This window comes from Marmota monax, unplaced genomic scaffold (genome assembly GCF_021218885.2).
Source record: "Marmota monax isolate L192 unplaced genomic scaffold, Marmota_monax_Labrador192_F-V1.1 WCK01_AAM20220418_F8-fsc00004, whole genome shotgun sequence".
NCBI lineage: Eukaryota > Metazoa > Chordata > Mammalia > Rodentia > Sciuridae > Marmota > Marmota monax.
The window spans coordinates 18,228,072-18,242,557 of NW_026692881.1; the positions used below are offsets into that span (position 1 = coordinate 18,228,072).

General features: G+C 43.1%; 1 protein-coding gene across 3 annotated transcripts; it reads left to right on the forward strand.

The window, feature by feature from the left end:
• Positions 1-491: 491 nt before the first annotated feature.
• On the forward strand, positions 492-14,146 carry Nolc1 (nucleolar and coiled-body phosphoprotein 1). Of its 3 annotated transcripts, none has more exons than XM_058581258.1 (13): positions 492-688; positions 3,861-3,916; positions 4,028-4,164; positions 4,258-4,397; positions 4,999-5,164; positions 5,610-5,746; positions 5,879-6,014; positions 6,271-6,399; positions 6,712-6,822; positions 6,912-7,550; positions 7,980-8,086; positions 8,216-8,308; positions 12,735-14,146. In XM_058581258.1, the coding sequence occupies exons 1-13, from the start codon at positions 569-571 to the stop codon at positions 12,822-12,824; spliced, it is 2,061 nt and encodes a 686-aa protein (XP_058437241.1). In that variant the 5' UTR covers positions 492-568; the 3' UTR covers positions 12,825-14,146. The 3 variants fall into 3 exon arrangements, with proteins under 3 accessions (XP_058437241.1, XP_046305778.1, XP_046305779.1); XM_046449822.2 differs by lacking the exon at positions 12,735-14,146 and adding an exon at positions 8,471-10,382 and having other exon boundaries at positions 493-688; XM_046449823.2 differs by lacking the exon at positions 12,735-14,146 and adding an exon at positions 8,471-10,382 and having other exon boundaries at positions 493-688; positions 4,031-4,164.
• The last annotated feature ends 340 nt before the right edge of the window (positions 14,147-14,486 follow it).

The following is a 14,486-nucleotide window of genomic DNA, read 5'->3' on the forward strand; positions in this document are numbered from 1 at the left end:
AGAGAGGCCAAGGACTGCCCTCCCATCCATTAATTACTCAAAGCCGGTGGGGCGAGAGAAACCGTTGTTGCCAGCCGGGTGTAAAGGCCCTAGGCTGTAATCCCAGCAACTCAGGTTGAAGTCGGAGGATAGCAAGTTCAAGACCGGCCTGGGTAATTTAGCGAAACTAAAAAAGGGCTGGGGATGCAGCTCAACGACTCATTCCCCAGTACCGAAAAAAAAGTACAAAAAATACTTTCAGCAAAGAACGCGCGGGAAGTTCGGAGTTTTCCCGCCACGGCCAGGAGCAAGACCAGTGACGTCAGAGCTCCGCCTCCAGGAAGACGCTACAGTTGGGCTCCGCCCTTACCAACATGGCGGCAGGCGTGGGACCCGAAATAGCTTTCGCCTTGACTCTACTTCCGGGGTGAAGGTGGGACTACCCTGTTGAGCCCCACCTCTTCCGCAGACGCCCGCGCGTAGCAGGGAGGTTACTGGACCCTTCATTCCGCCCCTCTTCCCCCGTAGAGTTCCTGAGTTCCTGAGGCGTGCTGCGTCGGCAACGGTAGTGACGCGCTTTGCCGGGAGAATGGCGGACTCCAGCATGCGCCGCGTGATTCCCAGCGACCTGTATCCCCTAGTGCTAGGCTTTCTGCGTGATAACCAACTCTCGGAGGTGGCAAATAAGTTCGCCAAAGCGACTGGCGCTGTAAGTTCTTGGCTTGGGGCACGTTCTGGGGTGGGATGACCCCAAGGCTTCAGGCCCTGACATGGTTTAGGTTTTCGGGGAGGTCGGTTGGGTCCGCCAGTCCAGTTGTCTACGAGACTTGTGTCGACCTATCCAGAGTGATGGGAGAAAGCCGGGGGCATCGGCGCCTTCTAACTAGATAGCGCAGAGTCCTATTGCTTTTTCCTGGTGATTCAGGCAGCGGCGGCAGCGTGGGTCACGCGTGGCCTAGGTCACATGGCTGGCAGAGTGCGGAGAGGAGCTAGCGATGCGTCCCACAGCGGGCACGGACTTTGTGGGGGACTTTGTGTTCGCCTAACAAAACGTGGTTTGACCTTACCCTCGATGGCACTTAGCTGGGATTTGGGAGTAAAATGAAATTGCTTCAAAAATGAAGGCTAGGATTTTCGTTACAATCTAGGTTTAGGACCAGAACTGTCACTTTTTAGATCTATAATCCTGGCTACTCGCTTAACCTTTCTTAGTCTGTTTTTTTTTTTTTTTCGTACAGAAATGTCATCCACTTTTTAGGATTTTTGCAAGTTTCAGTAAGATAAATATACAAAGTAACAGCCCCAGTTCTTGTGCACAGAAAGTAGGGAGTGAGTGACAACTGTTATCCTAGTTACGGCAATTTATGGTGCTCCAAACACCTGTGAGAACAAGATGATCAGGAATATGAAAGACTTGTAATCTACATCTCAAAAAACATGAGTTATGCTTGCATGAGGAACACCTTGAGGAGCATAGAGTAGAATTCCTGGGAATGATAGGATAACTAAAAGTAAACTTGTCCTTTTGAAACAGACTCAGGCTGCAAAAGTAGAGGATCAAATTAGTGTATAAAGGACTACCTTAATCTGGAATCTATTCTATGTGATCTAACTGCTTTCTTATTGGAACTGTTTTGACTGTTAGGCAGTGTGCATGGAATTGGGCATTTTGGAGTTAGTATTCCTTTTGTTGGGGGAGGGGTTACCCAGGGATTGAACTGAGGGGCACTCAACCACATCCCCAGCCCTATTTTGTATTTTATTTTAAAGACAGGGTCTCACTGAGTTGCTTAGAGCCTTTCTGTTGCTGAGGCTGACTTTGGACCGGCAATCCCGCAATCCTCCTGCCCAGCCTTGCGCCAGCTGGAGTTAGTTTTTGTCACTAATTTTATGAAGGACTTCTAAAAGCCAGATGCTGTTTCTCACTGGGCGTGGTGGTGCATGCCTGTAATCCCAGCAGCATAGGAGGCTGGGATAGGAGGATCAAGAGTTCAAATCCAGGGCTGGGATTGTGGCTCAGCCATAGAGCACTCCCAGGACTCGGGTTCGATTCTCAGTGCCACATAGAAAATGAAGGCATTGTGTTGTGTCCATCTACACCTAAAAAATAAATATTAAAAAAAAAAAAAATTCAGGGCTGGGGATGTGGCTCAAGCGGTAGCGTGCTCTCCTGCGTGCGACCCAGGTTCGATCCTCAGCACCACATACAAACAAAGATGTTGTGTCCGCCGAAAACTAGAAAATAAATATGGAAAAATTGTCTCTCTCTCCCTCTCTCTCTCTCACACTCTCTCTTTAAAAAAAAAAATACAATACTGCCTTAACCCTGGCAGTTGAGGAAAACCTAAACTCCATCTCAGAAATTCCATTGCTTTATTAAGACCCTTTTAAAAAAAAAAATTCAGAGCCAGCCTCAGCAAGGCCAGGTGCTAAGTAACTCAGCGAGACCCTGTCTCTAAATAAAATACAAAAAAGGGCTGGGGATGTGGCTGAATGTTTGAGTGCCCCAGAGTTCCATCCCTGGTACAAAAAAAGAAAGAAAGAAAAAATCCAGATACTGTTTCTGGATGCTAAGCCCTCTCTGTGTATTATTGCATAGTCTCCCAACAATTTAATAAGATGTGTAGTACTATCTCCTTTTTATGGAGAAGAAAAGAGTTAGAGATTAATTTGCTGAGAGTAATATAGTAATAACTACAGAGGTGAGTTCATCTCTACTTGGCTGTCACTAAGCCTGTACTTTTTTTTTTTCTTTTGATGCTGGGTATTGAACTGAGGCCTTTACACATGCTAAGCACACAGTCTATCTACCATTGAATTATATCCCTAGCCTATGAGATTTACTTATTTGCATACTGTAAAACCTTGCCATTTTTTGCAGTTATCAGTTTAATTAATAACTGAATAAAATTATTTGTTTTAGCAGTATTGGGGATGGAATCCAGGGCCTCCCACATGCTGTGTAAGCACTCAACCTCTAAGCTACATCCTCAGACTTTAAATTTTATTTTGGGACAAAATCTCACTAAGTTGCCTAGGCTGACCTCTAGTGATTCTGCTGTCTCAGCCTCCTGAGTAGCTTGAATTATAGGTACGTAATACCATGCCCACCTTTAAATGCAGTTCTTTTTGGGAGGGGGGGTTGAATTCAAGGGCGCCCACTGAGCCACATCCTCAGCCTTATTTTGTATTTTAGTTGCTTAGAGCCTCACCGTTGCTGAGGCTGGCTTTGAACTCACTTGATCCTCCTGCCTCAGCCTCCCCGAGTTGATGGGATTACAGGTGTCTGCCACCTCGCCCAGCTGAATGCAGTTCTTTACTGAATATATCACACTTACCACTCTTCTCTGGGAGGCTTATTTCTAGTGGTTTGGTATGGGTAATCCACATTGTATCAGATACCAGCTTGTATTAGTGTTTGTGCCCCTGTTTCAGTGTAAGATTAAATTCTTAGATTTAAATGCAATACTAGAGTAAAAGGAATGAACATTTGGAAAGACTTTGATAGTGCCAGGCATGGTGGCGCACTCCTTTAATCCCATCAACTTCGGAGGCTGAGAGGATTGCAAGTTTGAGGCCAGCCTCAGCAACTTAGAAGGAGATGTGATTCAGTGTAAAGCACCCCTGGATTCAATCCCCAATACAAAAAAAAAAAAAAGATAACTGTGGATTGGCAGGCAGGGAGTAGGTGGTGCTACAAACTTCAGGAATATTTTTCTCCTAATTTGTGCAAGTGGGAAACGTTTTGTGAAAATTTAACATTTCAGAGTGAATAAATAGATACATAACAAGTCACATTTAATGAAAGTGTAACTCAAAATCTGACTTCTCTTCGAATAACTAGGATAATGTTTTCTTACCCAGCTCTTTCTTCTCTACAGACACAGCAAGATGCCAATGCCTCTTCCCTCTTGGACATCTATAGCTTCTGGCTGAAGTAAGTCTTCCCTGTTCTAGCTGGGCTCTCTTCTTCCCCCAGGTGGGCTGGGCAATGTTCCTTGGTTTGAGAAGGTCCTGATCCCCCAGAAGTTAGCCTAATCTTCCTTAGCAGGTCAACCAAGGCCCCAAAGCGGAAGTTACAGACAAATGGACCAGTGACGAAGAAGGCTAAGAAGAAGAGCTCATCCAGTGACAGCAGTGAGGAGGAAGAGAAGGAAGTTCAAGGGCCTCCAGCTAAGAGGGCTGGTAAGGGGGTTGAGCGTGGTGGCTCCAGGAAGATAGTTTGCTTCTTGTCTGAACCACATGATGATTCTTACTGGGACCTGTACTTTCATTCAGCTGTACCTGGCAAGCGGGCCAGTCTGCCTCAGCGTCCTGGAAAGGCTGTGGCCAAAGCTTCAGAGAGTAGCAATAGTGAAGAATCCAGTGATGATGAGGAGGAGGAGGAAGAGAAAGACAAAAAGAAAAAGGCTCCCCAGGTTTGTAGCTTTGTGCAAAAAGGCAATTGCTTAAGGGTTTGAAAAGGAAGGAACCTAAAATTGGCCTGTTACTTGTGACCAACTGGGGTGATAATGACTGTTTAGTAGGTTATTGTGGGGAAGAAAAGGGATTTTTCATGGAAATTTGAAAGTCTGGAAAGAATGTGAAGTTGAAGTTGGGCTTTGAATCTAAGGGAAATTCAAATCTGCTTGAGTGGTTTGGGTTCTTCTGGGACACTGTTTAGGTTTCCAGGAATAACAATGTATTTTGTTAGAAGTTGTTAGCAGGATACAGCATAGACAAGGCCAGTATATCAGTGACCAAACTTTTTGTGTCTTTTACTGAGTGTTTTATTCTTGCCATATTCTGCCCTGCTTGGACTACTCTCATCTGTAGTGTTGCATAAGACCCCTAAAGAATAAAAGGAGGGGTTGAGGATTTAGTTCAGTGGCAGAGTGCTTGCCTAGTATATACAAGGCCCTGAGTTCAGTCCTCAGCCCTTGAAAAAAATAAATAAGTAAATTAAAAAAAAAAAAAAAGGAAACTTGGATGCCCTCACCCAGAAACTCTTACTGATTCCCCTCCTGTGTTTTCTAATAGAAGGGAGTTAAACCCCAAGTCAAGGCAGCCAGAGCTGCTCTTAAGAAAGCCAGGAACTCTGAGTCGGATTCTGACTCAAGCTCAGAGGATGAGGCACCAAAGAACCAGAAGACAAAGACAACACCTGTGGCAGTGAAAACTCAGGCAAAAGCCCCACCCAAACCAGGTACTGTTTTTGTTCCCAAGATATTGGGTATGGATGGTTTGGGAGGTTGAAGCAGGAGGATCGTGAGTTCAAAACCAGCTTCTTCAACTTACTGAGACCCTAAGCAACTTGGTGAGAACCTGTCTCAAAATAAAAAGGGCTAGGGATGTGGCCCGGTGGTTAAACACCCCAGTACCCCCCCCCCCCAAAAAAAAAAAAAAAGGCCAGGGACCAGAGTGCCCTGGGGACTGGTATTAAAATTGCTCATTAGACACCAGATTGAAATGGTATTGGTTATTGAACTAGAGGAGGTGATCATGAACAGTGTGGGGTTTTTTGTTTGTTTTTTAAAGAAGACTTCTATAGTTTTCTTTGTGATAAAGGTTAGGTTATATTTATAAGAGCTTGTCTGAATAGAGGCTGAAATGAAAGACTTCAGAGGATTTATTTAAATGATTCTTCTCAGGCATACCAACTCGAGTAGATCCTAAAGTAACCAATGGCAAAGCAGTCAGCAGCAGTAGCAGCAGCAGTAGCAGCAGCAGCAGCAGCAGTAGCAGTGATGACTCAGAGGAGGAGAAGGCAACAGCCATCACCAAGAAGGTGATATACCTTTTCTGGGCTCTAACTTTTCTCAGGGAAGAAGTGGCCAGGGGGATGGGAGAGTCTTCATTCTCAAGCAGAATTGTTTGGCTCAGTATTTTCCTCTGGTTATCAATTTTTCTCTCGATACAGACTGTACTTAAAAAGCAAGTTGTAGCCAAAGTCCCAGTGAAAACAGCTGTCACCCCTGCACAGAAGAGCTCTAGCAGTGAAGATTCCTCCAGTGAGGAGGAAGAGGAGGAGAAAAAACCCATTAAGAAAAAACCAGGTGATTGGACTTGGGAATTCAAGCTTTATGACTGGCCAGTGCTTAGTTGCAGTCACCACATGGACCTTTCCTTAGAGCTACTTGAGTGCCTTCATGACATGACAGCTAGCTTCTCCCAGAGCTAGGAATCTAAGAAAGTAAGGAGGATGTCACAGTGCTGTGTATAACCTAGACTTGGGATTGAGCTAAGGTCCTTGTGCATGCTAGGCAAGTGTTACGCCTGAGTCAGCCCTTGTATATATCATTTTTTAAACAGGTCCCTACAGTTCAGTCCCCCCACCTTCTGCTCCACCACTGAAGAAATCCCTGGGTACCCAGCCACCCAAGAAAGCTGTGGAGAAGGTACAGCCTGTGGAAAGCAGTGAAGACAGTAGTGATGAATCTGGTGAGTCAGAGATGCTGCTTCCCCAAAATGGGTCTGGGGAGGTTATAAGAATTAGGAAAATAAAGTTGGGTGTGATGGCACATGACTGTAATACTAACAGCTCAGGGGGCTGAGGCAGGAGGATTGAGAGTTCAAAGCCATCCTCAGACAGTTTCAGCAAAAGTGAAGCACTGAGCAACTCAGTGAGACCCTGTCTCTTAAAAAGGGGGGGGGGGCGGCTGGGGATGTGGCTCACTGGTCAAGTGCTCCCAAGTTCTCTCCTGGTTGGGTTGGGATTCTGGACCCAGCATAATGCCAGTTATTTCTTCCTAGATTCAAGTTCTGAAGAAGAGAAGAAACCCCCAGCTAAGGCAGTCATCTCCAAAGTAACCACAAAACCAAATCCAGCAAAAAAGGCAGGAGGAAGCTCTTCAGATAGCTCAGGTAAGGCATACAGAGGCCCTCAGTGCAGCTGCTATAGGGCTCCCTGAATTCGATTTGAGGAGCTGTTCATTCTGTTTTCCTCTGTCTAGACACTGACAGCTCTGAGAATGAAGCTCCTGCCCAGCCAGCTAGTACCATCAAGAATTCCAAAAGTAAGCCAGCTGCCACTCTCAAGCCACCTGTGGCTAAGCCAGCTACAAATACTAAGCAACCTGCAGGCAGTGGCCAGAAGCCTCTGACCAGAAAGGCGGATAGTAGTTCCAGTGAGGAGGAGAGCAGTTCCAGTGAGGAGGACAATACAGAGAAGACTGTGGTCACCCCTAAGTCCAAGGTGACTGCCAAAACAGCACCATCTCTCCTTGCTAAACAGGCTCCTCAGAGTGGTGGGGACAGCTCTGATTCAGACAGTTCCAGCAGTGAGGAGGAAGAGGAGAAGACATCTAAATCCCCAGTTAAGAAGAAGCCCCAGAAGGCAGCAGGAGCTATAACGCCTTCTAAGACAGCCTCTGTAAAGAAAGTCAAGGCTGAGAGCAGCAGTAGCTCTTCCTCTGATGACTCCAGTGAGGAAGAGGAAGAAAAACCCAAGAGCAAGGGCACTCCAAAACAACAAGCCCTCAAGGCCAATGGCACCTCAGCATTGACTGCCCAGAATGGAAAATTAGGCAAGGACAGTGAGGAAGAAGACGAGGAAGAGAAGAAAAAGGCAACAGTGGCAGTTTCCAAGCCAGGTCTGTATCTAGAGAACCTGTCCTCAGTTTTGTTCCCCATGTCTGACAGGATAATACTTTTGGATGTTGGGCAGTGAGAGAAGGCCTAACAGTTTTCTGTTGTGGACCCTCAAAGCCAGCATCAGCAAAAGCGAAGTACTAAGCAACTCAGTGAAACCCTGTCTCTTAATTAAAAAGTAAAAAAAGGGCTGGGGATGTGGCTCAGTGCTCAAGTTCAATCCCCGGTACCAAAAAAAAAAAAAAGGAAAGAAAAAATTAGTAAGAAATCTCTGTTTTTTCATTGCTTTTGGCTAAAGTGAAACAGGGCCAACACATGGTGTGTTTTCTTACTGTTTTTATTGCTTTCCTGGTTGGGTTAGGACCTGGGCCCAGCATAATTTCTGAGGAGGAATGGGAAACTACTATTGAGTCTGGCTTTTTCTTTTGTAGGTTCAGGAAAGAAACGGAAGCAGAATGGGGCAACCAAGGAGACAGCAACTCCTGAAGCCAAGAAGATTAAGCTTCAGACTCCTAATACATTTCCGAAAAGGAAGAAAGTAAGTTGTCTTGTTTTCTTCTCGGGAGCCAGTCTTTAAAAGGAAAATATGCTATCATCTTTACAGTTTGCCCTGGCACCATTCAGCCGCGAAATGACCCCATCTTTAATTTCCTACATAATTCTTTAGGGAGAAAAAAGATCATCTTCCCCATTCCGAAGGGTCAGAGAGGAAGAAATTGAGGTGGATTCACGAGTGGCAGATAACTCCTTTGATGCCAAGGTGAGAGGGGATGGTGTTTACCATTCTTGGGAAGTGGGGGAGGCTCAAGGAAGCATTTGAAGCCCTCCAGGTTCAGTTTGTCTTGGGTAGGGAGTAGAAAGAGAAGACACGGGGGCCCTGGCATTGTCCTGTGTGTGTTAATTGCCTCTCTCTCCTTACCAGCGAGGCGCAGCTGGAGATTGGGGGGAGCGAGCCAATCAGGTTTTGAAGTTCACCAAAGGCAAATCCTTCCGGCATGAGAAAACCAAGAAGAAACGGGGCAGCTACCGAGGAGGTTCTATTTCTGTCCAGGTCAATTCTGTCAAGTTTGACAGTGAGTGACCTGGGGTCACCTTAGGTAAAACAAGGATGATGATGGGAAGCCACTCATCTTCTCAAGTGGACCTGGAAACCCTCAGCACTGTTAGTGGAGGGTCTTGGTGAGGACAGAAGGTTAGAGTAGGTCCTAAGACTTTGCAACATTAACGTCCTCTCTGGTCCTTTTCTTTGTTCCTAGTTTTGTACAGATTTGTTTTTGAGTGTTGAGTATCAGGGACAACGTAAGAAGAATGTTGTTTTTTTAAGAAAATCATTTTAGTTGTTCCAGTCTTCCTGTTCTGTGGAAGTCCTCATACTAAGAAATTTGTACATTTTATATTAAATCATTTCTTATTGATTTTTGTTGTGATTTTCAGAGGTGATTTCCCATGGATAAAATCTTAATTATTGCTTAAGACATGGTAAAAGGTCACATGAATTTTTATAATTGAAGACTTCTGCCCATGTGAGTGTACATGACCACATTCACCCCTACTTTCCTCAGAGCCCTAGTAAGGGGAATTTAAAGAATGGTTAATGTATATGTATAGTCTGTTGAGCATGCATTCTAGTTCATTCTCATTCATGTGTCTGGGACTGAAGCTTTCAGCCAGCATGGACCTACCCAATATTTTGGGATAAAATTCACTGTTCTGTTAACAGGCAGAATTTTAGTGTGGTGTGAATGCCATGGATCAATTTAAATATTATGTTTTCTGTGATTTTTGTCGTTTGCAATACATTTGTTTTTTGTTTGAAAGCAAACTTTTGTATGATTGAACGGTATTTTTCAACAACTTGACCCTTACTAATGTTATACAAAGTGGAGGACTACATCTTCTCCTGTTTTTACATTGTTGAAAAAAAAATCACATGAATTTTATGTGAAAAGCACATTTTACTTGGTATTTTTGCCTTGGTAGCAGTGGTGACCCAGAATTGATTTAATTCATTCCTACATGGTGGAGAATTACTGATCAAGAATGTTGAAAAAAAAAAAAACTGTGATTAAAAACCTCAGTCCTCAGTACAGGTAGATTACATCAGGTGAACCCAGAGGCAACCTTTATATGTTCTCACATAGGTGGAAAAGAACCGTTGCAAAACAGATGATCTGATAAAATTAAGTAGAGTGGGATTGGGAAATCCTAATAGATTATTGTGTCTTCATGTTGGTACATAGGAGCAACTGATTTGTTCAGTTCAGAAACTTAACACTGAAGTTAATAAAAAATCGGTGAGCAGATCGGGGCCTCTTAGCGTCACCAGTTGCTGTGTGTGCACGCGGAGGACTGAGCTAGCTCGCAATAAACACCTCTTTGCTGCTTACATCAAAAAAAAAAAAAAACGGTGAGAAGAGCTGGGGGTGTACCTCAGTGGTATATTTAGCACTTGCTTAGCATGTGCGAGGTCCTAGGTTCAATCCCTACCACCATAAAAAATAACTAGTGAGCAGAGACATGATTACTATCTAAGAAAACTGATTGTAAGACTGAGGTGACCAATGCTGAGTTAGAGCATGGGGGAGGAAAGAATCATTGAGCTTTCTGGAGGCTGGGCAGTTTCTTTCTCGAGAACATGTACCCCAAGCTTTCATTGATGCATTTAGGTCTTTTGTTTGAATTCCATACTCACTAAATAACCTGATAAAATCTGGTTTTCAGTATAACTGCTCTAAGAAGAAATGCACTGTTCATGCTGACATACATATTTCAGTCTGCATGGCAAAAGTTCTACATCTTCCCACAAAATAATAAACTAACTGGTTTATAATGTGCCTCGGGAGTCCTATTATTGAATCTGAACCCATCCTGCTCAAATCAGAACAACTTTGGTGCAAAATAGAGCCAGGGTCCACACTTGTGGGTTCACTCCAGAGGCCTTTTGGCAGCACATTCCTGATTCTTGGTCACACCTGGTCTCCTAGTGCCTTTTCAAGGCTTTATTTCCGCTAAACTAGGGGTTGGTAAAATGGCCTGTAGCCAAATTCAGTCCATGGCTGGTTGTTAAAAATTTTAAGATTATGTTTTTGTATTACCTAGGTTTTTACATTTTTAAAGGTATCTTCAAACTGTAGGGCTGCATGAGGTGGCACATGTGGCACAAGCCTGTAATCGCAGTGTCTCTGGAGACTGAGGCAGGAGGATTGCAAGATCAAAGCCAGCCTAAGCAACTCCAGGGAGACCCTGTCTCAAAATATAAAAATAGGGCTGGGGATGTGGCTCTGTAGTTAAGTGCCCTGGGTTCCTAAATGCCTTTTTAATTTTTTTTTTCCCTTTTAATACTGGGGAGTGAACCCTTTTATCATTGAGCTACATGCATAGCCCTTTATTATTTTTGGGGAGGTTTGGGCACCAGGGTATGCCAACATGCCTAGGAGCCTAAAATATCCAAAATGTAGCCCATGACAGAACTGATTTTTCCAACTCCTGGTTTAAATCTGTGCCTCATAATACCGACTGAACATAAGAATTATCTGAGAGCTTAAAAACTGTTCCTGTCCCCAGGTCTGTTGAGTGCTCCTTTGTGGGGGGAGGGGTGTGGTAGTTAGAAATTGATAAATCTCCCTGGTGAGTCCAATGAGCAAGCAGAATTGAGAACCACTCACCTAAGGGTATTTGAAAATGAATGAACCAGTCTTGGTGGTGCATGCCTAAAATCCCAGCCACTGGGGAGGCTGAGGCAGGAGGATTACAAATTGTAGGCCAGCCTCAACAACTTGGTGAGGCCATCAACAACCTAGTGAGACCCTGTCTCAAAAAAAAAAAAAAAAGAAAAAAAAAAGTAACTAAGTGGGGTAAAGTGCCCTTGGGTTCAATTCCTAGTACAAAAGGAAAAAAAAAATTGGGAGTGTTGGGGGTATAGCTCCAGAGGTAGAGCACTTGCCTGAGGCCTTGTGTTCCAGCACAGGAAAAAAAATAAAGGTATTGTGTCCATCTACAACTAAATAGGTGGGCATGGTGGTGCACACTAACAATCTCAGCAACTCCAGAGGCTGAGGCAAGAAGACTGCAAGTTTGAGGCCAGCCTCAGCAATTTAGTGAGAACCTGTCTCAAAAATAGCTGGGGAGGGCTGGGGTTGTAGCTCAGTGGTAGAGCGCTTGCCTCGCACATGTTAGGCCCTGGGTTCGGTTCTCAACACCACATTAAATAAATAAATAAATAAATGAAAACAAAGATATATATTTAAAAAAAAATAGCTGGGGATGTATATCAGTGGTAGAGCTCCCCTGGGTTCAATCCCCAATACCAATAAAGGATTTAAAAAATTTCCATCTCAGCCCCATTTTTTGGAACTTGGTCTCCTTCTAGAGTTTCTGTATGTAGTTATCCCTCATTATCTAAAGGATATGGGTTCTAGGACCCCTAAACCCAATCTCTGAAAATACCAAAATCTGTAATGCTCAAGTTCCATTTATAAATGGCTCCATATTTTGGTATACCTACATGCATACAAATTTAAATCATCTCTACATTGCTTACAATACCTAATACATGCCAGCTCTAGGATATGTGCATTTAACTTTTTTTTTTTTTTTTTTGGCAGTGCTGGGCATTGAACCCAGTGTCTCAGGAATGCTTGGCAAGGTTCTACCACCAACCTGCACCAATTGTACATTTATTTATTTATTTATTTTAGAGAGAGAGAATTTTAATATATTTTTTTTAGTTTTTGGCGGACACATCTTTGTTTGTATGTGGTGCTGAGGATCGAACCTGGGCTGCATGCATGCCAGGCGAGCGCGCTACCGCTTGAGCCACATCCCCAGCCCCCAATTGTACATTTAACATGTTGATCATTATTGCCCTATAAAACCATCCTAAATTGTAGTTCTAGCAACAATGCATAAAAGTGCCTCTGCTTGCCTTCTAACCAACATTACTTACCATGTTAATGTCTGCTACTTGGATAAATGAAAATACTATCATGTTATTGGTTTGTTTATGGCTCTTTGTTTTGTGGTAAAACATTAAGTTTACCATCTTAACTATTTTTAAGTGTTAGAGGTGTCAAGCATATTCACATTGTGCAGAGATTTCTAAAACTTTCATTTTATAAAACTGAAACTATATCCATCAAACTCTTTTTTAATTTTTTTTTTATTTTTTTAATATTTACTTTTTTTAGTTTTCGGCGGACACAACATCTTTGTTTGTATGTGGTGCTGAGGATCGAACCCGGGCCTCACGCATGCCAGGCGAGCGCGCTACCGCTTGAGCCACATCCCCAGCCCCGTCCATCAAACTCTTAATCCTCCCCCAGCCTTGGCAACCATTCTACTTTGTTTTTATGATTTTTGACTACTTTAGATACTTGATATGAGTGGAATCAATAGTATTTGGCTTTTTGTAACTGGTTTATTTTATTTAGCATAATATCCTCTATGTTGTAGCAAATTGCATAATATTCCATTGTATGCATCTACCATATTTGTTTATCCATGTCATTGCTGTTTGTATTGGATGTACATTTCTCTTACACATTTAATCATTGGTATTTCTTTTCTATTTAGTGTAGCCAGCTCTGTACCTTATTTCAATTAATTTATATTTTTCTTAACGATTTGTGCTTTTTGATATATTAAGCAGATTAGCCATCTATCATGGATTGCAAATATTTGGTTTTCTGGTATTTGCATTTTATAATTGAATACAATGTACATCTATCAATTTTCTCCCCAGATGAATCAATTGTGATCTTACTGTTTAAAAACCAAAGCCTACCTTATTTTCCAGGTGGTGGTGGTGTTTTATAGTTGGGGTTGAACCCAGGGATACTTTATCACTGAACTACATCCCCAGGCTTTTATATTTTTTATTTTGGGAACGTTCTCACTAAGTTGCTGAGGCTGTCCTCCAACTTGGAATCCTGCCTCAGCCTCCCGAGTTGCTGCAATTACAGGCATGCACCACCATGCCCAGCTTCTGGGTGTTTTTTGTTGTTTTTGAGATGGGGCTGTGTTACCGAGACTGGCCTCAAATTTGTAATCCTCTTGCCTCAGCCTAATGAGCTGGAATTATAGGTGTAAACCACCATGCCCAGCCACTTGTTTTTCTTTTGCATTTTATGAACATATCTGGAAACTTTTCCTATCTTGTTTGCTTTTTTTCTTTGATTTGCCGCAGTGGGGATGGAACCCAGGGTCTTATGCATGCTGGACAAGCTCTTCACCACTGAATTACATCCTAACACTTTTGTGTGTATAAGTGTGTGTGATTTGGGGTTTGTTTTTTTATAGTAGACTTCTTTTCCTTTTAGGCCTTGCAAAACTAAACTTGTTCATTATCTGCAGCTGATGTGTTACATTAATGAAGCAGTTTAGCAAATTCTCTAACAACATTCACTAGGAAGGTAACCCTAACCTAATCCTAACCCTAACCTCTGTCTTCTGTTTTGTCATATGTAAAATGAGAGTACCCTGTCATCTCAGAGGGTGGTTATTGTAAGGACTGAGAATTTTTCTAATGAACTTAGCATAGTCCCTGTTATTGTAGGCACTACATAACTGCCACTTGCTCAATAAAAGGATTTTTTTTTTCTTTCTTGGTGGATTGTAGTTCAATGCTAATATGGCTGTCAGGAAAACAACATTTCTAGGTGACCACTGAATTTTCAGATCCCTCTTGCTCCCCGAGTTTGCTTATGCTGTCTGCAGTTACTGAGGTAGCCAGTAGGTGGGGGCTCTTGCTCACTGCGTAGGGAGCTAGAGAATATTAATTGAAGAATTAGTTGAGAATACTAGTTGAACCCTTAACAAAAGTTCCATTCAAAAACTTCAGGAATCACAGCAAGAGAATCTGCTTGTATGTATTCCCTGTGTTCTTTGAGTGAGAGTGAGAACTGGATACAAAAAGAATAAGACACACACACCCTCTTTTG

Bases quoted from the DNA above. Each gene is read 5' to 3' on its own strand.
- Nolc1 (XM_046449822.2), top strand. From the start codon at position 569: ATGGCGGACTCCAGCATGCGCCGCGTGATTCCCAGCGACCTGTATCCC. The intron at 3,917-4,027 runs GTAAGTCTTCCC...AATCTTCCTTAG, and splicing joins ATCTATAGCTTCTGGCTGAA to CAGGTCAACCAAGGCCCCAA. The intron at 8,309-8,470 runs GTGAGAGGGGAT...TCTCCTTACCAG, and splicing joins ATAACTCCTTTGATGCCAAG to CGAGGCGCAGCTGGAGATTG.